The sequence below is a fragment of the Pseudopodoces humilis genome, chromosome 18, assembly GCF_049639895.1.
Source record: "Pseudopodoces humilis isolate 2021_Gansu_Grassland_sample_001 chromosome 18, ASM4963989v1, whole genome shotgun sequence".
NCBI lineage: Eukaryota > Metazoa > Chordata > Aves > Passeriformes > Paridae > Pseudopodoces > Pseudopodoces humilis.
In genome coordinates this window covers 542,700-565,642 of record NC_142217.1, presented here as the reverse complement: position 1 = coordinate 565,642, position 22,943 = coordinate 542,700, and the positions used below count along the sequence as shown (strand labels likewise).

The following is a 22,943-nucleotide window of genomic DNA, read 5'->3' as shown; positions in this document are numbered from 1 at the left end:
GGGGTGTGTGGTTTGCCAAAAAGTGAATAGATCCAACTCCAAACAAACTGTTTGGGGAGGGCGTCCTCTCTCATACCGACCATTTGAGAGGATCCAGGTGGACTTCACCGAATTACCAAAAATCGGTAGATATAAATTCTTATTAGAAATAGTTGACAAACTAACGCACTGGGTAGAAGCCTTTCCCAGGGCAAGGGCTACAGCCCAAACAGTATCAAAAATTCTATTAGAAGAAATCATCCCTAGGTATGGGATAGTGGACTGTATTGATTCGGATCAAGGAACTCATTTCACTTCAAAAATTATAAAACAAATTTCAGAGGCTCTGGGTATTAGGTGGCAATACCACACTCCCTGGCATCCTCAGAGTTCCGGGCAGGTGGAAAGAATGAACCAAACACTTAAATCCCAATTGTCTAAACTCATGATAGAGACGAAAATGTCATGGATTAAGTGTCTCCCCCTTGCTTTGCTAAATATTAGAACAATGCCCCATTCTGAAACGGGTCTGTCCCCTTTTGAAATGTTGTACGGGATGCCATACAAACATGGAATGCCAGTAGGACACCCTCAAGTGGAGGATGTGCAAATACAACCATATCTCATTGCTATCAACAAAAATTTACAGGAATTGCGAAAACGAGGACTGATCCCCCAAAGCGCCACTCTGGGATTCGCAATACACCAGATACAGCCTGGAGATAAAGTCCTCGTCAAAGCTTGGAAGGAGCTTCCCCTCACCCCCCATTGGGAAGGACCTTTCCTGGTTCTCCTGACCACAGACGCAGCTGTCCGGACTGCAGAAAGAGGTTGGACGCACTCATCTCGAGTAAAAAAAGTAAAGGAATACGACACCTCCAAGTGGAAAGTCACCACCCCTCCGGGAGAACTGAAAATTAGGCTCCAGCGTCACCACAAATGACCAGTGACGACCAGATAAGTTGTATCAACCCTGAGTGTGATTGTTTTCCGTTTATACATTTTAAGTGCGCTTATTGTAACCAGATTTGGGTAACCCACTGTTGGGGAGGGTACAAACCTAAGGGATTGTGTACAAAGTGTCTAGAAAAAGAACAGGATTTGACTAGCCGTCTCTTAATACTTGCCACCAGGGCGGGGTTGTTAGAACTCGACTCTCCTGAGTGGTTCCTACTTTTCCAAAAAAGGGGTAAGGGGGAAGCTAGACTCCAAGGCAGAAGCTTTGGAAATCGAGTGCCGAAAGACAGTAAAGGTACCGTGCAGGACAGACACGATTAAGTCGTCTCGGTGGGCTGCTTTCAAAAGAAGGTACGCCATAAGGACTACAAGGGCCCCTGAAGAATATCCTTGCTGCCGAGAAGATGGTAATCCCCGCCGTATATTTTTATATGGGCGAAGGGCAAGGCAGAGGGATACACCGGTGGGGAATCCTGATAGTCCTGAATCTAGCCATGTGCTTGACCAAGGGAATGAGTCCCGAGGTACCTCTGGGGGAGCGTCCCCTAGGGAAGTGTGAGCAGTGTCAGACTGCCACAGATGCCGGACGAATAATTGACTGTCCTCCAGAACAACAAAAGGGGTTTTGTTTATCCAACGGCACTCGGTATAATCTCTGTGAACTAAAAGGGGAGGTCTGGTGTTATCACTCAAGGGCAAGTTTTAAGGACGGGCAGTCTAAAACTCCTATGAGAAGAAAAACTAAAGCTACCCACTTCAGGTATAGGAGAGAAGTGGGAATGCTCCCTCCAATTCCAATCTGCAGCCAATGTAACAAAACTGTCTGGATAGGAGGAAAAAGACAATCCACCTTTTTAGCATATTATAAGGTTAACCCTTTATGTTACAATAAAGCAAACTTAAAAATGTGTACCATGGGAGGGAAAGTGTATTGGGAAGGTAAAAATTTAAAACATGAAGAGAAAGCCTCTTTTAATAATGAACCGATAATTCTTGATTTGTTAAAAAGTGATGATGACCGAGTATGTTTGCAATTCGACCAAGTGTTCTGCTTCTCCAGAGATGAGGAAGGGATGGACCCTGAAAACAAAATAAAACAACTAACCCTAGAATTAAAGAGGCGAGAAGTGGAAACTCGGAAAAAGAGGCTAGAACAAGAGAGGCTTAACTCTCTTAGTGAGCACTATGAGCAATTAGAGAAACAATACAGCAATTGGGGATTGCCAGCCCCCAACCAGAATCTTTTCATAGATCTAATGCAAGAAATAGCCACAGAATTAGGTCTATCTAACTGTTGGATCTGTGGCGGTTTAAAATCGGCTGAAAGATGGCCTTGGAAGGGAGAGGGACTAACCCCAGAGCAACTTCTAAAATGGGAAGGCTCTAAAATGTCAAAAACAAAACAAAGACCAGAGGGATGGGTTATAGACCAAAGAATAATCGGTACCGTCTGCATTAGCAGAGAAGGAAAAGAATTCACTGATTTAGTAGGCTATACCCCGTGTGTAAGCACACTCACGGTGAATTCGGACAGCAAAACAAAAGTTTGGCAACCTGAACCACCCGCGGGCTATTGGAGTCGCTCCCGGGAAAATAACTGTGAATGGATGGAAATAATTGGACTTTGCTGGTACAAAAACTCTGGGGCCAATCCCTTCCATGAGCTAATAGGCCTGAAAGAATATTGGGATGATCCGGCAAAGTTGAACAAGGGTTGGGAAGCTCCTGATGGCATATATTGGATATGTGGAAAAAAGGCATACAGTGAGCTACCTAGAAGGTGGAAAGGATCCTGCACACTTGGAATAATTCGGCCCTTTTTCTTTACTCTACCTAAAACAGAGAGTAAATCATTGGGAGCCCCTCTCTTTGAGACATTAAACAGACAAAGGAGGGAATTAAAACGGGAACTACCAATGGCGGGAGGCAACCAGAAGTGGAACGAGGAAGAATGGCCTGCCGAAAGAATCATTCAATATTATGGGCCCGCTACTTGGGCAAATGATGGCAGCTGGGGTTACAGAACCCCCATTTATCTCCTCAACAGACTTATCAGGTTGCAAGCAGTGGTAGAGGTAGTTTCCAACCACACTTCAGAAGCCCTGGAACTCCTAGCCAAACAACATTCACAAATGAGAGCTTTTGTGTATCAAAACAGACTAGCTCTCGATTATCTGCTAGCCGAGGAGGGAGGAGTGTGTGGCAGATACAACGAATCTGAGTGTTGTATGGAAATAGACGATTACGGGGAAACAATAAAAGGATTGGCTGCTGAAATAAAGAAAGTAGCGCATGTACCAGTCCAAAAATGGAATTCAATCCTACAATCCTCCTGGTGGGACCAAATATTCGGGCAAGGGGCTTGGTGGAAGAAGCTAGTATTCTTCATAACTTGTTCAATTGCCAGAATCATTTTCCTTCCCTGCTTAATTCCTTGCTTCATCAGACTAATTCACTCTGTGGTGCAAGGAATGCAGATTGCCACCCTTCCAATCGACCCTGAGAAGGCACAAGGGAAACCTACTTCCCTATCTAAACTAATGAAATTAGAGGAGGAAAAGGAAAACAAAAACGCAATGAAGGCCTTAAAGAATTTTGAAAATAAACATAACCTGGCACAAGAATATTGTGGGAATTCGTTAACGGACTGGGAAGAAAATGAATGTGAGTGAAAATTATAGTCCTTCCCCCGTAGGATTGGATAAAATAACACGAATTTTTAATGTGATGGATTATTAGGCGGGGGACTGTGATAAATGAACTTATAAAAATTCGTAGAGATCTAAATAAATATATTTGTAGCGATAATAATATAAAATATAAAGTACAGTGTGGCCCACAAGTCCTTCCCAGATCTAGTCGCGAATTCCCACTCGAGAGATAACGATCCTAGCCGGCGCCCATCAACGGAAAAGAATGAACAGGACATGGGCCATCAGGCTGACAGGGAAGGGCTCTGACGAGATACTCATCACCGGACCTGAACACCCCGCCTTGCAGGCCACTGTTGGGGAAGCAATCAGGCAGACAAAGGGAAAAAAAGTCCAGCCAAGATATCCATCAGCTCCAACCCGATCCAACCATCCCATCCAGATGGCCTGAACCAAAATGAAATCAAGGAACACTCAGAACTTCTTTACATATGAGGAGACTCTGCCCGGATGTCTATTTGACTCTATTCTCCAACGCCAGGAAATCAATTCATCCAACAATCAAGGACCCTTGGTGAATGGTGCCTGCCTGGAATTTGGCCTCAGGACACAAAATCCCTATAAAAACCCCGGACAGTCTACCCTCCTTTGTGGATTTGGGAACACCTATACCTTTGGGTATAGACCCCTGTCCACCCAGCGCTGCGCTGTTTATTTTATTGTGGTTTTTCCTCATTGTTTATTTTTTTATAAAAATTGTTTTATAATAAATTGTTCTTTTATTTAACCCAAATTTGCCTTTGCATTTATAACAGGACCCACGGCCGGGAATGGGGGTTCGGTGGGATGGCGGCGCCCAGGAATGGGGGTTTAGGGGCCCCTCGGCGCTCCGGAATGGGCGATCAAAGAGTCCCGGTGCCGGGGGTCCCCCTCACCTCTCGCCGCCCCCCGGGAGCGCCCCCGGCCCCAGCGCTGGAGCCATCGCGCTGCAACGCTGCGGCCCCGCCCACAGCCCCGGCCCCGCCCCCAGAGCCGCCTCCGGCCCCGCCATTGGCGCCGCTCTTTGCTGCCCGCCAGTGGCAGCCCGAGGCTGCAGTGACGTCACCGGTCGCCGGGCAGATCCCGGCGGCGCAGGGCGGGCAAGGCGGAAGCGAAAGTGCCCGAGGGAGCGCGGGGGGAGGGGACGGGGCAATCCCAGGGAATTCCCCTGGATCCCCTCCCGGGATCCCCCGGGACCCTCCTCGGCCGCGCACTGCGGGACCCCCGCGCCGGGCTGGGCTGAACTCCCGGGCCCTGCGCTCAAACTCTGTCTGGAACCCGCCGGCTTCGGCCCAAAGCGGGGGAAGCCCCGGGATCCGCGGATCCCATTTCTCCTGCGGCTGCGGCTCCCCAGCCCCGGCGGAGCAGGAGCGGGCGCTGGGAGCCCGAGCCCCGATTCCCAATCTCCTTCTCTCTCTCTCTGCTGCTCTCTCCCTCTCCTTTGGGTGATCAGAAATCCCAGAGCGGCTGGAGAGCCCCGTGCCCAGCTCGGCTTTCCCAGGAAAGGGAGGCCTGGGGGTGCGGTGCCCCGGGATGGCCGGGAATGGGGCTCCGGGGGTCCCCGGGCTGACGGAACCGGGGGATCCAGGGGCTGGCAGAGGAGGATCCCCGGGAAAGGGGGTGCAGGGTGCTGTTGGTGCAGGAGAAGGGGGTGCAGGGGGTCCCGAAGCTGGGGAAGGAGATGCGGGGGGTCCCAGGAATGGGGATCCAAGGGGGTCCCACAAGGGCTCCCCAAAGCCCCTCCCAGGGCACAGCAGGAGCTGGGTCAGGAGCTCTGGCAGAGACAAAAGGGGGTGAGCCTGGCATGGGGGGGACATGGGGGAGTCACAGGCGCTCCCGGGGGGGGACACGACCCCCGGGGACCCCTCCTCACCTTCTCCCACGTACCCCACCAGAGCCTCTAAATGGATGAGCAGAGCTCGATGACTGCAGTATGAAACTTGTTCAGTGGCACAGCAGGATTTAGAATTGAGGACAGGGGAAGGGTTTAACCCAGCCTCCTGTTTGAACAGCCTGGAGAGGGGGCTGGGAAGAAACCCATGCCTGCATTGGATTGAGAGAGATCCAGACCCGGGCTGGGAGAGATTTGAGACACACCCACCTTTGGACTTTGCTGTCCACAACACCCTGTCACATAAAGGTAAAACCTTACAAAAGAAAGGACTTGGAAAATCATTTTTAGGTTTAGAATTTTTTACTTCAGCTGAGTGTAGCTAGCAGGTAGCCTGATAAGTTCCCAGGCAAAAACATCTTGAGAATGAAAAGTTTGTAAACATAACAAACTATTCTTGGGGAGAAAAACAAGAGCACCTATAGTAACAAGGGATCTGTCCCATGGGAATCAGTAGAAAAAGTATGTAAACATTGTTAGAGAGAAAAGTTTGGATTGACGTGTACACTCACCATTACCAACCAGTGAACTGAGTTCCCAACCAACTGGAATTAAGCACGGTGCCTTCTGATAACCATGTAAATATAAGCTGTGTGCAATAAAGCTTTGGCTATGATGGAAGAAGAAACAGGTGTCATTGTCCATCTCTACTACGACACACCCAACCAGGACATCGGGTCCTGCCGAAGCAGTGGAAAGAAGCAGCTCTGGTGGCCAAGTGGCACGGCCCATTCCAAGTGTCCCTGAGCACAGAAAAAGCCCCAGCACAGCTGAACACGGGGGGACCCCTCAGCCTCGGCTCAAGGGCTCTGAAGCCCCGGAGATTTGGATTTCCCGGCTGCAGCAGGAGGATGGGAGGCCGCCCCTGAGCCTGCACTGAAGGCAAGGCAGCAGCAGCCAGGGCTCCCCAGCAGGGGAAGCCCCTGGGCCTGCCCACAGATCCTCTGCTGAAATCCTCGGCCTGGGCACCCTCCTTTGGCATCTCCAGCCCCTGCGGGACAATCCTGGCTGGCACTGCTGGAGCTTCAGGGCTTTCTGTGCCTGCCCTCGCCACAGCTGCTGGGGAAGGCATCGTGAGAATTCCACTCTGGCTCTCAATTACGCTCACACTCTGGGCTGGCTGGGATTAGAGTATTGGAAAATATACCAAGTGTAAAATTATTTTTTATTTGATTTCTCCAGTCAGGCTTCCTTTGCATTTGCCTTGGGGAAAGGAATTTTAAAGGGTTTTTCTTTTAAGGGATGTTCCACCACTCAGCAGAGATGAGCTTAACACCTCAATAGACTGGGAAGAGCCCAAAAGATTCCCACAAAGACAACGACCATCAACAAAACATCAAGGCCCAGCAGCAAACATCAACCAACATCTACCCCAGACACTGCCCTGGCACAGCTGGAGACACCTGGTCTGGAAAAGGCTGAGCAGGAAATCCAGGAGTGCCGACCTAATTCACATCAGAGGCACAGAAATCTGGGTGCAATAGGAAACCAAACACTAAGGACTCCACAGCTTGGAAACAATGAACATTAAACCAATGGATTTCTATGGGTTCAGACTGTATAAAGTTTAGGAAACATCTAGTAAAACTCACATGTCATGGAATGATTTTCTCTGCACATGCAGACTATGTGTGGCTGAAATGATTCTGTTCAGAATCAAGTAATGCTTTATTTCTCTAAAGACATTATTGGAGAGTTTTTGCTTTTCACAGTTTCAGTGAAAGGATTACACCATTAGAAGAATTTTTCGTAATAATTCTACTTTTCTATTGTCAGTTCTGTTTGGGCCAGGGGTATGAGAATCAGTTTTTAGTCAGAGGAGAAGTAAAAGAAACTACTTGATTGCTTTCTAATTTTTGTATTTATGTTTGTGCGTGGCTCTTAGTGATGGCAAAATTATGGTATGGGTTTTTCCATGTTCTCCTTTAAGCTGCATTTTGAAAACCAGAAGACCTTGAAATGTGGCCCTTTTAAAGGTAAAGAGTTAATAGAAAATAGTTTAAAAAAACCCCCAAAAACCAACAGATGGGGGAGGGAGCCCTCCATGTAAGTCATCCCATGGCACCCCAGGAAGAGAAGCTTCATTCCAGGCAGCCAGGAGAGGAGCTTTAGAAATGCAAATTAACACCTCAAAGCATGGACAATGTGCCTCTGGGGCACAGGAGGCACCCGGGGCTATAACTGAGGTTGTGGCTTCTCACCCTGAAGGGAGGCTGGCTCTGCTGGTTCAGAGGGCACAGCTCAGATCCCAGTTCCCTTTGTAAACCTGCTGGGCAGTCCCGGTGCTCCTGCAGGGCTCTGAGGAACACTCAGCTAGAACAGCAGGGATGAGCTGAGATCCTGGGGCGGTGGCTGAGGTGGATCAGCAGCTCCACAGTGGTGCCTGGCACTGCCACACGTCCCGGCAGGACAGGGGCTGCGAGGGCACCAACAAAGGGAAGGAGAAGCAGCAGCAGCTCTGTCTGGGTGATGGTGAAATTCCCTTCTCCCCACTGTAACAGCTCTTTGCCCAAAGTGTCCTTCTCTGAAGCTGAAGAAAGCCTGCCAAACTGTCCCCACCCTCCTTTTTCCTGCCCCCCTTCCCCACCTGGGCCCGGCCAAACTCTTTGTCTTTTGTCAATCACTCACCAAGTACCCAGAGTTAGGTTGTCCCCGCAACTAATGGGTAAAAATTCAACAGGCAAGCCAGAACTAAAAAAAGACACCTAACCCCCAACAGTCCCTGTGACTGGGGCTTGGCTTTCCTCGTGGTGAGAGGCATCAAGGAAGGCTGCAGTGTGATGGAGACTGTGATGGGCTGGGAACTCACTGGGGGAAAGAAGGGAGCAGTTGGGAAGTAAAAGGCAGGTGTGGGGACACAACTGTTCAGAGAAGGGCTGAGCTACAGCTTGAGCAAGATGAAAAATGTCATTTGGGGTCATCCCAGATGGATTTCATTTCAGAAGTTATGGAACAAGTTTAATTTTTGGGGGGTGTCATGTTTTTCCTTGGAGGTGGACACTGTGCAGACTTGAGCTGCATTGCCAAAATGCTCAAGTCTCTGCTGCAGGTCACACCGTTTCTTCTTTGGCTGATCCCGGCCCGGTGCTGAGCCCAGCAGAGCCCTGGCACAGCCCAGAGCAGCCTCAGCATCCGCAGAGCCCGGCTGCAAGGAGAGAAACCAGAAACCGCCCGTCAGCTGAAGGCTCCTGTCCCCTTGTCCCAGCCAGCCGCGGTGCCCAGGCCATGCTGGCCGTGCTCAGAGCTGGGCCCAAAGCTGCCCATCACTGCTGCCTTTGGGAGCATAGCAGGAGGGCAGGACATGTGCCCAGCCTGCAGCCAGCCACGGCAGATCCAGCCCCTCAGCAGCTGCCCAGAGCGGGATGCTCCTGTGCCCGCTGCCATCTCCCAAAAGCTCTTGTCCCACCCATGCCAAGGAGATGAGGACCCACCTCACACCATCCGCTGCCAGAAGAAAAGCTGGTCCCAAACGATGTCCTCAGTCTTCTCCAAGGGCACGGCCCATCCACGCCACAGCTGGTCCCAAGCACTTCCTGATCCAGACTGGACCCCACCTAGAACGCTTCCTTGAGAAAAACAAACAACAAATTAATGAAAATAGGTTACAGACAAAAAGGGGAAACAAGAAAAATGGTAAAAAATCTTATCTCTGTCAGGAGCTTGAGGAAGGCCCAACCCCTACATTCTAGGGAAAAACCCACCCACGGGTGAGGGAAGCCCATGCTTTCTCCCTTTCCCCCTGCACTGTCCCCCAAAATCACAGTGATCCCAAAGCAAAGCAGGGGAGTGGAGCAGCCCAAGCCCTCCCTTGCCTGCACAGCAAAGCAGCCGTGCTCAGGTTCTGGAGTCCCACCTGTGCTCCTGCCATGGGGGTTTGTTTGTGTCGGGCTGGCTGCCCCAGCCCCAGCCCGGGGCACGGTGGGTGCTGGGGGCTGTTGGCAGGGCCAGGATCCCACTCCCATTTCGTAACCACCCCAGCCCACGTCCCCAGCCCTGCCAAAAACCAGCTGGGCAGCCACTGAGGAATCAGTTGCATCTGCCCCAGCAAAGGGGAAACCTTTGGTTCCCGGCCAATGCACAAATCTGGGAGCATCCCCTGGGTCTGGACTTACCTGAAAATTCACTGTGGAGCCTGGCTTTGAAGAAGGTGCCAGAATCAAAGTCCATCATCGCCAGCTCCCGCTGGCCATGTGGAGGAAGATGTTGTCATCCTTGCTGTTTTCCTCCATGTCTCCAGCAGCAGCAGCAGCCCTACCTGGTCCAGCTTCTCCAGGGGCTCCTTCTTCCCTGGGGTGACACCAGGCTGTCAGGGTTCTGCCCAGGGCCCGGCTGTCAGTGAACCAGGACAAGCAAAACCAGCTCAGATGGTGCCCACCAGTGCTGGTCAGAGCAGCTCAGCTCCAGCACAAGGGCTGTGTGTTCCCATTTGGTGACCCCAGTGCAGTGACACAGGCAGGACAAAAAAGTCTGGGTTTCTTTGCTGCTGATTGCCAGGGCATGTGTGGAGCTGTAACTTACCAGGTCCCTGCATCACTGTGCCTGTGGCTCTCTCCCTTCTTCTAGGGCTGATGAATATCCTGCATCCAGGGATCACAGGACAGGTCTTCTAATGAGGGCCTGTCCAAGGAGTTCAGGGATAAACACCACCTGATCAGAGCTTGGCAGTCTGGGGAGAGAAACCACAAACCACTGGTCAGCTGGAGAAGGCTCCTGTCTGCTTTGCCCCACTATTCCTGTGCCCAGGCCACGCTGGATGTGCTCAGAGCTGGGCCTAAACTTTCCCATCAATTCTTTGTTTTGGAGGAGAGCAGGAGAGCAGGACATGTGCCACCTCCTCAGCAGCTGCCAGAGCGGGATGCTCACGAGCCCGCTGCTGTCTCCCAACACTGGTGTTCCCCCCGTGCCCAGAGATGAGGATCCACCTTGGGAGAGCCGTTGTGGCAGCGGGAGCTGGCCCCATCTGATGTTCCTGCCCCTCCTGAAAGGGTGCTCCCCGCAGACCATCTCGTGCAGCAGGATGCCCAGGGACCAGACGGTCGCTGCCTCGCCATGGTACCACCCAAAGTCGTTCCATTCCGGGGGACTGTATGATGGTGTTCCTATGGAATATGGATGGAGCTCATCAGGGGGATGCTGCTGCTCCCAGAGCCTGACCCCAGCATCCCTGGGCATGTGGGGGCTACACCAGTGGCACACGGGGTGACCTGCTGCCCTCTCGCCAGCACCTGGGACTTGGGTACAAACTTGGGGTTGGAAAAGAAGCCACTGGTGTTGGAAGAGGGCAGTGGAAACCGTGGCAAGGCCTGACCATGACACACAAAGGGAAATACCCACTCAGTGCTGGGGAAAAACCATACCCACATCCTCCCTGCTGGCATTGCCCAAAAAATGTCTTGAACCAAGGCAAAGCAGGTGAGCAGAGCAGTCCAAGCCCATTCTCACCTGCACACCAAACCAGCTGGTGCACAGGTTCTGCTGCCCCGTCTCTGCTACCCCCACCCACGGGGGATTTTGTCAGGCTGGCTGCCCCATCCCCAGTCCTGGGAGAATCCCTGCTGCCACACCCTGGTTGGGCCAGGAGATGCCGGGACCAGGAGCCTGCCCCTGTGTGGGCTCACCTGCAAACTGAGTGTAGGCTGTGTCCTGCAGGTAGGTGCCACAGCCGAAGTCTATCAATTTTGCCTCGCCGGTGTCCAGGTCAACCAAGATGTTCTCTGGTTTTATATCTCTATGCAGAACCCCGCAGCTGGTGCAGTGCCACACGGCCGCCAGCACCTGCTGGAACAGCTCCCGCGCCTCTTCCTCGGACAGGAACCTCCGTGCCCGAATGAAACGCCGCAGGTCCTGACACCGCTCCGGGCGCTCCAGCACCATCACGATGGTGTTGGGGAGCTCAAACCATTCCAGCAGCTGCACCACACCGGGGAAGCCTGTGGACACCTTGTCCAGCAGCACTATCTCCAGTGGTGCGCTGGTGCCGTCGGGCTGCGGGAGGAGCACGGTGCCGTCAGTGGGGCTGAGGCCGTGCCAGGGCTCGGGAAGCCCTCAGCCAGCCCGGGATGCTCTGTGCCCTCCGCTGGCCCCATGCCCGCTCTCCCTCCAGGTGTCCTGGTGGCTCCCACCCTGCCGGGCCCCGGCTCATCCCCGCCCGGCACGCCCCGGCTTCTGCCGCTGGCCCCGCTCACTCACCAGCTCGCCCCAGTGCCGGACGCGGTTCCGTGGCACCTTTTTGATGGCCACCTGCAAGCCAAAGGGAACAGCGAATTCAGCTCACCGCCCACCGTGTCCAGCCCCATCCTACTCCTCCGCCCCCTTCTCCTTCTCCGCCCCCTCCTCCTCCGCCCGCCGCCGGCCCCTCTGCTCACCGGGAGTCCGTCCGAGAGTCGCGTGGCCGCAAAAACTCTGCCAAAGCCGCCGCGCCCCAGCAGTGAACCCACTCGGTACCGCTGCTGCAGGGCCTCCTGCGCCTTCCCTGGGGAAGAGACGCGGCCGTCAGTGCTCGGCCCGGGGCCAGGAACGGCCCCCGAGCGCTCCCCGACCTCCCCGGGCCGGGCATCCGCAGGCGTTCCCTCATTGGAACGCGACAGCGGCGGAGCTCGGGCCGGGGAAGCCGCAGCGGAGGCGGGGGCAGCGGCCGCACCGCCTGTGTCCTCCGCGGGCCCCGGGAGGAGCTGGGGCCGGGGTCGGGGTCAGGGCCGGGGATGGGGTCGGGCCAGGCGGAGCCAAAGGGCAGCGATACCGCCCCAGCCCCAGGCAATGATGCCCGCCCAGCAGCGCCAGCGCCAGCACAGTCAGAGCTGGGCGGAGGCGAGACCGCGGAGGGACGGCCGGGGACGGGGACGGGGACGGGGCCGGGGCAGCCCCGCCCGGGGCCGGGGGCGGACCGGGGGCATGGCCCGGTAGAGGGAGACTGGGAGATGAGGGGACACGGGAAAAGGGAGACCGGGAGAGGATGCGGGACAGTGGGAGAGGGAGAAGAGAGACAAGAATTGATAAATTCTCTGCTTTCGCTGCTGCCGCCGCTGCCGCTGCAACTGAAGCACCGGGACCGTTTGTCCCCGTGTCCGTTTGTCCGTTGCCCGCTCGGCCCCGCCCCGAGCCCCGCGCTCCCCGGGCAGCCCCTGAGCCTGGCCAAACACGGGAACTTTGCCCTGTTGAGCCAAGAGCCAGAGTCTGGACTCCTGCACAGGGGCACAGCAATGCCCTTGGCTGCTGCTGTGCCTTGTCCCTGCTGAGGGTCAGACACCGTCTGAGCACATTCCCTGAATGCAGAATTTGTACCTGAGCCAAGCACTGCAATTGTGTCTCCAGCATTGCTTTCCAAGTAAAACAGGGGAAGGCAAACTGGGTATAGCTCATGGTATTTTACAGTGTCTAAAACTTGCCAAGTCTCAGATCTTAGAGGTGAGATCCATTTGGAATGAATGGGATGGAGAAACAGGGCAAGATGGAAAAGGGGAACATAAAAATAAATAGAGAAAAATAGAGGAAAACATATTGGTTGTTTCTTTTGATTTTATTTTCATTTCTTAAAAAGCTGTTTCAATTTTCCCAGAATCTTCTCCCCAGTCCCGTCTGTTCTTTCCAAAAACCTGTCCTGGAGAACGCGGCGCAGCTCCTGTCACAAGATGTGCCCCCAGCTGCAGCTTCTCTTGGCTTCCCACACTGTGAGTGCAGCACAACTCTTGCAGCAAAGCAGGACAAATATTTGAAGAACTTGACAACTTGTTCTTTCTTTTCCTTGTGTACTGGGGAGTTGTGCCATTGGTGAGGTTTTCATTGTTCCTCCTCTACCCAAAGAAAACATGATGGGCTACCAGGAATTGTTGGGGAATACAAGCCTGGCTGAATGTGGAGAAAGAATCTCCAGAGCCTGCAGCCAGCAGTGGAGAGCTAATCATTCCAACAGCCCCATGGACATCTTGAAAGTGATCTGGAACATGAAGATGGGCTGACAGATGGATTTTGTTTCTGTGTTTAGTTTAGATGATTCTACATCTCTTGCACTGGTAGAAATCAAGAGCACAATCAGTTGATGATAAGCACCAGAACATGATAAGCTGGACCTCTCAGTGGATGAGAGAAAGAATGTGAAAAGGAGAAATGCAATGAATGACTTGGTGAACTTTGTGTGTAAGAAGGGTCATTTTTTCTTAATAATTCCCAATTCATTCCCTTTGCTTTTGTCCTTTTAACAAGGCCAATTACATCTCAGATTCCCCCTGAAATAAGAACATGGACCTTGTGGAGCTGCCTGAAAGGTGCCCTGTTCCTTTTTCTTCTGCTGCTCAGAAGAAACAAGCGAGTTGGGAAGTTCTGGTTTTCTCCTGTTCCTGGTGGATTTTTTCATTTTATTTGCCACTGCAGAGGCAATTTCTGTGATGGCCTCTGTCAGTTGATTCTATTTCAGCAGCAGCAGCAGCAACAGGGCTGTGTTTGAGCACTGCAAATGTGACCTGTGTGGCTTTAATTCCCCTCGACTTAGTGCTCAGGGAGCTGGGAGCATTTTGATCTCTACTGATCATGATGCCTGAAACAAAAATCCTGAGTTCCCTGTGACAAAAGCTCTGTGAGTAGCACTGATTGAAAGAGGCAATTGCAGTTGTATTGCTAAAATTCAGGTGCCAAGCAGAAGAGGGGCAAGAGCAGCCGGGATCTACAACTGCAAAAGTCAAGGCACCAACAGCCTCCTGCTGTCACCTCCGGGTGAGAAAAACAGAGCTGAAAACAGCGCTGGAAGCCGATCCTTTCTTTCTCTGAGGGCTGGCTCAGGGCAGCAGAGGCGGGCCCTGAGGAATCAGGGCTGTTTGTGGGGGATTGTTGCTGTAGCCCAGAATTGCCCTGGAAAAAGCCCTGGGAAGCCGAGGCAGGAGCAGGTGGGAAGGGCCGGCGCTGCTGCTGCTCCTGGCCCGGAGCCCCGGCCGGGCTGGGCCGGCGCCCGCTGCGCTGCGGCTGCTGCTGCTGCCAGAGCCGGGCGGGACTCGGGGACAGGGAATGGACACGGGGGGACAGCAAAGGCCTTGGGGGCTGCAGGGATGTTGGTGCTGGGGCTGGAGCCAGCACAGAGCTTCAGCCCGCAATGAACCCTGAGGGAAACGCTGGGGAAAGGCTCCATTCAGCCTTTCTTTACTCGGCGCTGTGAAGGGACCGAAATAAAAGGAGAACGAGCAGGGCCCGACCCCTTCTCCTTTGGGAGGAGCCCCTGGGGCTGTGAGGAGATGTGAGGGGAAATGAGGGGCCATGAAGGGACATGAGGGGAGGTGAGAGGTGTGAGAGGTTCTATGGAGCCATAAGAGGTTCTGTGGGGCCATGAGGGGCTGTGAGGGGCCATGAGGAGCCTCAGCCCTGGCAGGAGGGGTCCCACCATGTCCCCAGGGCAGAGCAGCTGTGAGGGGCCGTGAGTGCAGACCTGGCAGCAGAGCGGGCTTGGGGCCCCTCTGGGAAAGGATGAGACAATTTCCCAGCTCCAAACCACACCAAATCCACCATTAACAGGATTTTCCATCTTTAGAATCCACTGGCAACTTGGAGTTGACTGTACGGTTTAATCCCGGTGGGAAAAGCAAGGGAATTTTCCCTGTGAGAGACATCCAGCCATTGTTATTCACGTCTCAGATTTAAAAGTCTTGACAGTGAAAAGTAATACTAATAAATAATAATAACAACAATAACCAGAAATAAGGCCTCGAATACCAACAATCAGCTCAGAAACATGTTTTTGTTTGTAGTAATAGATTAGTACTAAAGAAATAAATGAATTAGATTTTATTTGTAATTCAGACATATTTCATCTTTTTCAAAGGCTCTGGTCCCCTTTCTCCAGGGTCATTTCCTTTCCTCACCCACTTTCTAATAGGTAGAAGGGAGTTAAGCACACTGGAAAAGACAACAGCTCCTGTTTCAAAGGGAAGCAGCCACCACTCCAGGGAACCTGAATTGCCCCCAGGCACGTGTGTGCACTTGAAGGGTGAGCGGGTGTTGGGGACAGAGATCTCAAACTCCTTCTAAGGCTGTGAGAAAGCCACAAGTGGCAAAGTATCATTGTGGGTCAACTCCTGCTGAAATTCCATTCCCCCACACCCTCCAAATGGGCAGGCAGGGCTGGGCTCTGGCAGGGTTCAGTTTTGAGTGCCTTGTGCTCCCTGGCATGGAAGTGATCCTATCAACTCTGATACTGATGGACTGTGGAATGGCTGCTGAAGGAGGAGGGGGAATCTCAGCAGACGGGAAAGTCTCTTGTTCTCCCTTCTCCCTGCAGAACCCCCTCTCCAAAGAGAAATGCCTGTGCTGGGTTTCCATGGCACCCCTTCCCTCAGCCCAGTGTCTGACCCACTGTGTGCTCTGCAGGAGCCAAAGCCAGAGGAGTCCCAATATCAGTCACCCCACGGTCCCCACACAGCAGGAGAAAGCACTGCTTGCAGTGGGGCTGCTGATCTGTGACCCGTCCTGGTTCCATCCACTCCACTCCTCTCAGCCACAGGCACCAGAAGGATCCCAGGAAAGCCACAGTGCTCTACCAGATGCCAGGAGCACTCCCTGCTGTGGCCTCAGGGATGCTGGGTGACCTCGTGGATGAGGATCTGTGGCTGGTGATGGAATGTGTGGATGGAGGCCCTTGACAGGAGGTTGTTGGAGACACGTGTGGGGCTGAAGGAGAGATGGCAGCTGTCAGTGGGGAGGGCAGGGACCGCGCTTGTGAGTCCATTGGCTTGGACACCCTCAGCCACAAGATGTGCAAAAAGTCACACAAGGCTTTGGCACTCTCAGCCTTCTTTTCCCCGAGTTCCTGCTTTCTGTACATTGACAGTAGAGAATCTTGCTTGTTTCTAGAACTAGAACAAAGATCCCAGATGGAACAAGCCTTGCTGGTTTTAGTCAGAAGCATCAGTGACCAAAAGTTGTATTTCCTTTGGTTTGGCCACATCTTTGTTCCTTCTCAGTGTTCAGGCTGGGCTGTGGGGTGTCCTCATTTGCTGCATTTTCTGAGCTCCTCTTGGATCCCTTGAGCAATAGGTTGTGCCCTCTGAGGATCCTTTGTGCTCCTTGGTGACCCAGGAGAACCTTCCAGGCAGTTTTTGGGGGAGCTGCTGCTGTGATGTCACAGGAACATTGCCGTGTCCTTGTGGTGTTCCCGTTGCTGTGGGGCACAGAGGCCTCAGTGTCAGAGCGGCTCTGGGCACCTGCTCATTGCCTGAGGATCCTCCTGCCCGAGGCATTCTCAGCAGCCAGCCCAGCCCCTGACGGGTGTCCTTCTGTCCTGGCAGGGGGACAGACAGTCTGCAGATGTGTGCAGCACAGCCAAAATGATCCAGCAAGTGGTTGCTGCAGTTTGCACTCTGTGGCTTCTGATGGGTATTTTTTAACCCACTGGGCCCCTAAGTCGAGGATTTCCCCAGGTGCACCATGTGTGCCTTTGGGATTGTTCTGGGCTTTCTGTTCTTCCTTTGGAACAGAGGTGATTTTGAATGAAAATTGCCATTAAGATGCCATTTATTTGGGAGAGCTCCTGCCAACAGCTTAAAGAAGGGGTTGTTTGTAGCCAGCAGGGTGTGCACAGCATTTGGAATGGAGCCTGGGGGGGATCTGTTCCCCAAGAGGAGAGTCTGTGGCAGTGGAGCCTGGCACTCCGTTTGCTCACCCAGCCGAAAACTGGACACAGACTTGTATTTTGTGCTGTTCTCTCGCTTGCTGTGTGATCCAAAAGGACTGTGGCTCCAGAGGGAAGTTGTGAAAGCAAAATGCTCTGTTGGCATTGACTTGTTGTGTGGGATTTTCCAGCACAGGCAGCTTTTTCTCCTAACAGCATCTGGTTCAGGTGAAGGTCCCCTCACACATGGATACTGGGAAGCTCCTTCTTCAGTGAGCAGGAAAGGAACCTTTGGTGTTCAGAGATCCCAGTTGTTCCCTTTCAACACCAATATGAGCCCAGTAAGCTCCAGTATGATCCTTGTCACATGGCAGCACTCCCAGGATGGTCCCAGTTGCCTCTGACTAGATCAACCCAGTCAGTCCCAGTATGATGCCATTTGCTCCCAGTGTGCTCCCAGTTGCTCCCAGTCACCCCCAGTATGGGGGATGATGTGCATGGTGTGTTCCCAGTCATTCTCAGATACTCCCAGTATGAGTCCAGTCACTCCCAGTATGATCCAAAATTGGATTGCTGGGAGGCTTCATGGAATCCTGGAGACCATTGTGACACTCTAGGGTCCCATGGAACCATGGTGACACCAAGTTGGCTGGGAGTGATGTGCTGCAGGGTAGGAGGGCTCTGCACAGGGACCTGGACAGGCTGGATCCAGGGCCCAAACCCAACAAGGTGAGGTTTAACAAGTCCAAGTTCCAGGTCCTGCACTTTGGCCACAACAACCCCTGCAGTGCTACAGGCTGGGGACAGAGTGGCTGGACAGCAGCCAGGCAGAAAGGGAGCTGGGGCACTGATGGACAGCAGGCTGGGCATGAACCAGCAGTGTGCCCAGGTGGCCAAGAAGGCCAATGACTCCTGGCCTGGATCAGGAATGGTGTGGCCAGCAGGAGCAGGGCAGGGATTCTTCCCCTATGCTTGGCACTGGTTGGGCAGCACCTCAAGTGCTGTGTCCAGTTCTGGGCCCCCAATTTAGGAAGGCCATGGAGGGGCTGGAGCATGTCCAGAGAAGGGCAACAAGGCTGGTGAGGGGTCTGGAGCACAAGTCCTGTAAGTGATAGTAAAAGGTCTCAAAATCTTAGAAAATTTGGGGACTTAGAAAGGAAGTTAGGTTTGGAAAGGCCTTGGAAAATAGGCCCTGAGAAATGTTAGGCCTTGTACTTGCTAAAAGTCAGGTCAAACTGCACCTGTGTAATCAGTAGATGATCATGATACAATTGTTAGATATGATTGGATATAATTATTGTTTAAAGAAGGTGAGGAACAATGTGAGGGGGCTGGGGGGGATCACGAGAAATCCATGCTTGGGTAAAAACAATGTATACAATAGAACAATGTAAGTTTAATAGTTAATATGTAAGTTATATAATGATAGAGTATAAAACATGTTAAGTTCAAAACCAAGATGGGTCAGACTTGGGTATGTGTACCCCTAACACCCAGAGCTCTTAATAAAGCACCTGCATATGATCATTTGTGATTATGTGTGTTCCTGAACGCTAACCATTTCATCAGATTTTACTGGAATTTTGTGAGATATTTGTGGAATTTTGTGGAATTTTTGTGGAATTTTGCAGCATATTGAGGATACTTTGTGGGATGTTTCTGGAATTTTGTGGGATATTGAGGACACTTGAGGAATTTTGAGGGACTTTTCTTAGATTTTGTGGAAATTTGTGGACATTTTGTGGAATGTTTCTGTAATTTGGTAGGGTTTTGAGAAGATTTAGGGTTTTTTTTTAATTTTTCAGCAATTTCGTGGGATTTTGCTGGAATTTAATGAGATTTTGAGAAAATTTAAATAATTTTAAGGGATTTTTCTTGAATTTTGTGGGATTATCTTGAATTTTGAGGGATTTTTATTGAATTTTGTGGGATATTGAGAACATTTAAAGAATTTTATGGGATGTTTCAGGATTTTTTTGGGATATTGAGGAGACTTGAAGAATTTTGAGGGATTTTTCCTTGATTGTGTGGAAATTTGTAATGATTTTGTGGGATGTTTCTAGAATTTGGTTGGGTTTTGAGAGTATTTAGAGAGTTTGTTGGGATGTTTGAGGAATTTTGTGGGATGTTTCCGGAATTTTGTGGGATTTTTGTGGAATTTTGTGGGATTTTTGTGGAATTTTGAAGGATTTTGAGGAGACAGGAAGAATTTTGAGGGATTTCTCTTTGATTTTGTGGAAATTTGTAAAGATTTTGTGGGATGTTTGTGGAATTAGGTAGGATTTTGAGTAGATTTATTCAATTTGGTGGGACGTTTGTGGAATATTGTGGGATTTTTCTGGCATTTTTTGGGATAGGGATGAAACTTGAAGAATTTTGAGGTATTTTTCCTAAATTGTATGGAAATTTGTAAAGATTTTGTGGGATGCTTCTGGAATTTTGTGGGCTGCTTGTGGAATTCTGTGAAATTTTGTGGAATTTTGAGGCATTTTTCTGGAATTTTGTGGGATTTTTCTTAAATTTTCTTGGGCATTTCAAGAATTTTGAGGGATGTTTCTGGAATTTTGTAGGATTTTTTTTTTAATGTTGTGGAATTTTCTGGGATTTTGCAGGATTTTGAGAAGACTTGAGTAATTTTGAAAGATTTTCTTAGATTTTGTGGGATGTTTGTGGAATTTGGTAGGGTTTTTCAAAGAGTTAGGGAATTTTAAGGGTTTTTTTTCACAATTTTGTGATGCTTTTCTAGAATTTTGTGCGATTTTTTTGGAATGTTGTGAAATTTTCTGGAATTTAGTGAGATTTTGAGGAGACATGAAGAATTTTGAGGGATTATTCTTAGACTGTGTAAAAATTTGTAAAGATTTTGTGGGAAGTTTCTGGAATTTGGTAGGGTTTTGAGAAGATTTAAAATATTTTGCATGATTTTTTGTGGATTTTTGTGGATTTTTGTGGGATATTGAGGAGACTTGAAGAATTTTGAGGGCATTTTCCTAGATTGTGTGGTAACTTGTAAAGATTTTGTGGGATGTTTCTGGAATTTTGTGGCCTCTTTCTGGAATTTTGAGGGATTTTTGTGGAATTTTGAGGGATTTTTGTGGAATTTTGTGGGATTTTTCTTAAATTTTCTTGGACATTTCAAGAATTTTGTGGGATGTTTCTGGAATTTTGTAGGATTTTTTTTGAATGTTGTGGAATTTTCTGGGATTTTGTAGGATTTTGAGAAGACTTGAGTCATTTTGAAAGATTTTTCTTGATTTTGTGGAAATTTGTAAAGATTTTGTGGGATATTTCTGGAATTTGGTAGGGTTTTGAGAAGATTTTTCTGGGATTTTGTGGGTTGTTTCTGGAATTTGGGAGGGTTTTGAGAAGATTTAGGGAATTTTGAGGGATTTTTTTCTTGAATTTTGTGGATTTTTGTTGAATTTTGAGGGATATTGAGGAGACTTGAAGAATTTTGAGGGATTTTTCCTAGATTGTGTGGAAATTTGTAAAGATTTTGTGGGATGTTTCTGGAATTTGGGAGGGTTTTGAGAAGATTTAGTGAATTTGGTGGGCTGTTTGTGGAATTTTGTGGGATTTTTCTGGAATTTTGTGGGATTTTTCTGGAATTTTGTGGGATGTTTCCAGAATTTTGAATGACTTTGAGGAGACATGAAGAATTTTGAGGTGTTTTTCTTATATTGTGGGGAAATTTATAAAGATTCTGTGGGGTGTTTCTGGAATTTGGTGGGATTTTGAGAAGATTTAGGGAATATTGTGGGATATTTGAGGAATTTTCTGGATTTTTCTGGAATTTTGTGGGATTTTGAGGAGACATGAAGAAGTTTGAGGTATTCTTAGATTTTGTGGAAATTTGTAAAGATTTTGTGGGATGTTTGTGGAATTTGGTAGTGTTTTGAGAAGGTTTAGGGAATTTTGAGGGTTTTTTCACAATTTCGTGATGCTTTTCTGGAATTTTGTGGGATTTTGAGAAATGTAAAGAGTTTTGTGGGACGTTTCTGGAATTTTGTGCGATTTTATTGGAATGTTGTGGAATATTCTGGAATTTGGTGAGATTTTGAGGAGACTTGAAGAATTTTGCAGAGATTTCCTTAGACTGTGTAAAAATTTGTAAAGATTTTGTGGGAAGTTTCTGGAATTTGGTAGGGTTTTGAGAAGATTTTTCTGGAATTTTGTGGGATGTTTGTGGAATTTTGTGGTGTTTATTTGTAATTTTGTGGGATGTTTCTGGAATTTTGAGGGATTTTGAGGAGACTTGAAGAATTTTGAAAGATTTTTCTTAGATTGTATGCAAATTGGAGGAGATTTTGTGGGATGTTTCTGGAATTTGGGAGGGTTTTGAAAAGATTTAGGGAATTTAGGGGGATGTTTGTGGAATTTAGTGGGATGTTTTTGGAATTTTGTGGGATTTTTCTGGAAATTTGAAGGATTCCGAATAGACATGAAGAATTTTGAGGTATTTTTCTAGGATTGTGTTGCAATTTGTAAAGATTTTGTGGGATGTTCAAGAATTTTGAGGGATTTTTCTGGGATTTTGTGGGATTTTGTGTAAATTTTCTTGGGCATTTCAAGAATTTTGAGGGATTTTTCTGGAATTTTGTGGGATTTTGTGTAAATTTACTTGGGCATTTCAAGAATTTTGTGGGATTTTTCTGGTATTTGGAGGGATTTTGAGGAAATTTAAATAATTTAGTCAGAATTTTCTGGAATTTTGTAGGATTTTTTTCGAATGTTGTGGAATTTTCTGGGAATTTATAGGATTTTGAGAAGACTTGAGTAATTTTGAAAGATTTTTCTTAGATTTTGTGGGATGTTTGTGGAATTTGGTAGGGTTTTTCGAAGAGTTAGGGAATTTTGAGGGTTTTTTTTCACAATTTTGTGATGCTTTTCTAGAATTTTGTGCGATTTTTTTGGAATGTTGTGAAATTTTCTGGAATTTAGTGAGATTTTTGAGGAGACATGAAGAATTTTGAGGGATTATTCTTAGACTGTGTAAAAATTTGTAAAGATTTTGTGGGAAGTTTCTGGAATTTGGTAGGGTTTTGAGAAGAATTAGAATATTTTGCATGATTTTTTCTTGATTTTTGTGGATTTTTGTGGAATTTTGTGGGATATTGAGGAGACTTGAAGACTTTTGAGGGCATTTTCCTAGATTGTGTGGTAACTTGTAAAGATTTTGTGGGATGTTTGTGGAATTTTGTGGGATTTTTCTGGAATGTTGAAGTATTTTGAGTAGACATGAAGAAGTTTGAGGTATTTTTCTAGGATTTTGTGGAAATTGTAAAGATTTTGTGGGATGTTTGTGGGATTTTTTGGCCTCGTTCTGGAATTTTGAGGGATTTTTGTGGAATTTTGTGGGATTTTTCTTAAATTTTCTTGGGCATTTCAAGAATTTTGTGGGATTTTTCTGGAATTTTGTTGGTTCTTTTTGGAATGTTGTGGAATTTTCTGGGATTTTGTAGGATTTTGAGAAGACTTGAGTCATTTTGAAAGATTTTTCTTAGATGTTGTGGAAATTTATAAAGATTTGGTGGGATATTTCTGGAATTTGGGAGGGTTTTGAGAAGATTTAGTGAATTTGGTGGGATGTTTGTGGAATTTTGAGGGATTTTTCTGGAAGTTTGTGGAATTTTGTGGAATTTTGTGAGATGTTTCCGGAATTTTGAAGGACTTCGAGGAAACATGAAGAATTTTGAGGTATTTTTCTTAGATTGTGTGGAAATTGGAGGAGACTTTGTGGGATGTTTCTGGAATTTGGTAGGGTTTTGAGAAGATTTTTCTGGAATTTCGTGGGATGTTTCTGGAATTTTGTGGGATTTTGAGAAGATTTAGGGAATTT

General features: G+C 49.0%; 2 protein-coding genes across 2 annotated transcripts in view; one reads left to right on the top strand and one right to left on the bottom strand.

The window, feature by feature from the left end:
• LOC102107146 (uncharacterized) overlaps window positions 1-22,943 on the top strand; it is a 178,884-nt gene that overhangs the window by 127,145 nt on the left and 28,796 nt on the right. The gene's annotated exons all lie outside the window — the stretch shown is intronic.
• On the bottom strand, window positions 9,800-12,410 carry LOC148182867 (serine/threonine-protein kinase pim-1-like). Its single transcript, XM_088064224.1, has 7 exons — window positions 12,402-12,410; window positions 11,883-12,188; window positions 11,707-11,757; window positions 11,136-11,502; window positions 10,440-10,616; window positions 10,036-10,183; window positions 9,800-9,846 (listed from the first exon to the last, which is right to left on the bottom strand). Exons 1-6 carry the CDS (start codon window positions 12,408-12,410, stop codon window positions 10,077-10,079), a joined length of 1,017 nt encoding a protein of 338 aa, XP_087920350.1. The 3' UTR covers window positions 9,800-9,846; window positions 10,036-10,076.

Bases quoted from the DNA above. Each gene is read 5' to 3' on its own strand.
- LOC148182867 (XM_088064224.1), bottom strand. The intron at 11,758-11,882 runs GTGAGCAGAGGG...TTTGGCTTGCAG, and splicing joins GACTCTCGGACGGACTCCCG to GTGGCCATCAAAAAGGTGCC. The intron at 10,617-11,135 runs GTGAGCCCACAC...CATATTCCATAG, and splicing joins AGCCTACACTCAGTTTGCAG to GAACACCATCATACAGTCCC.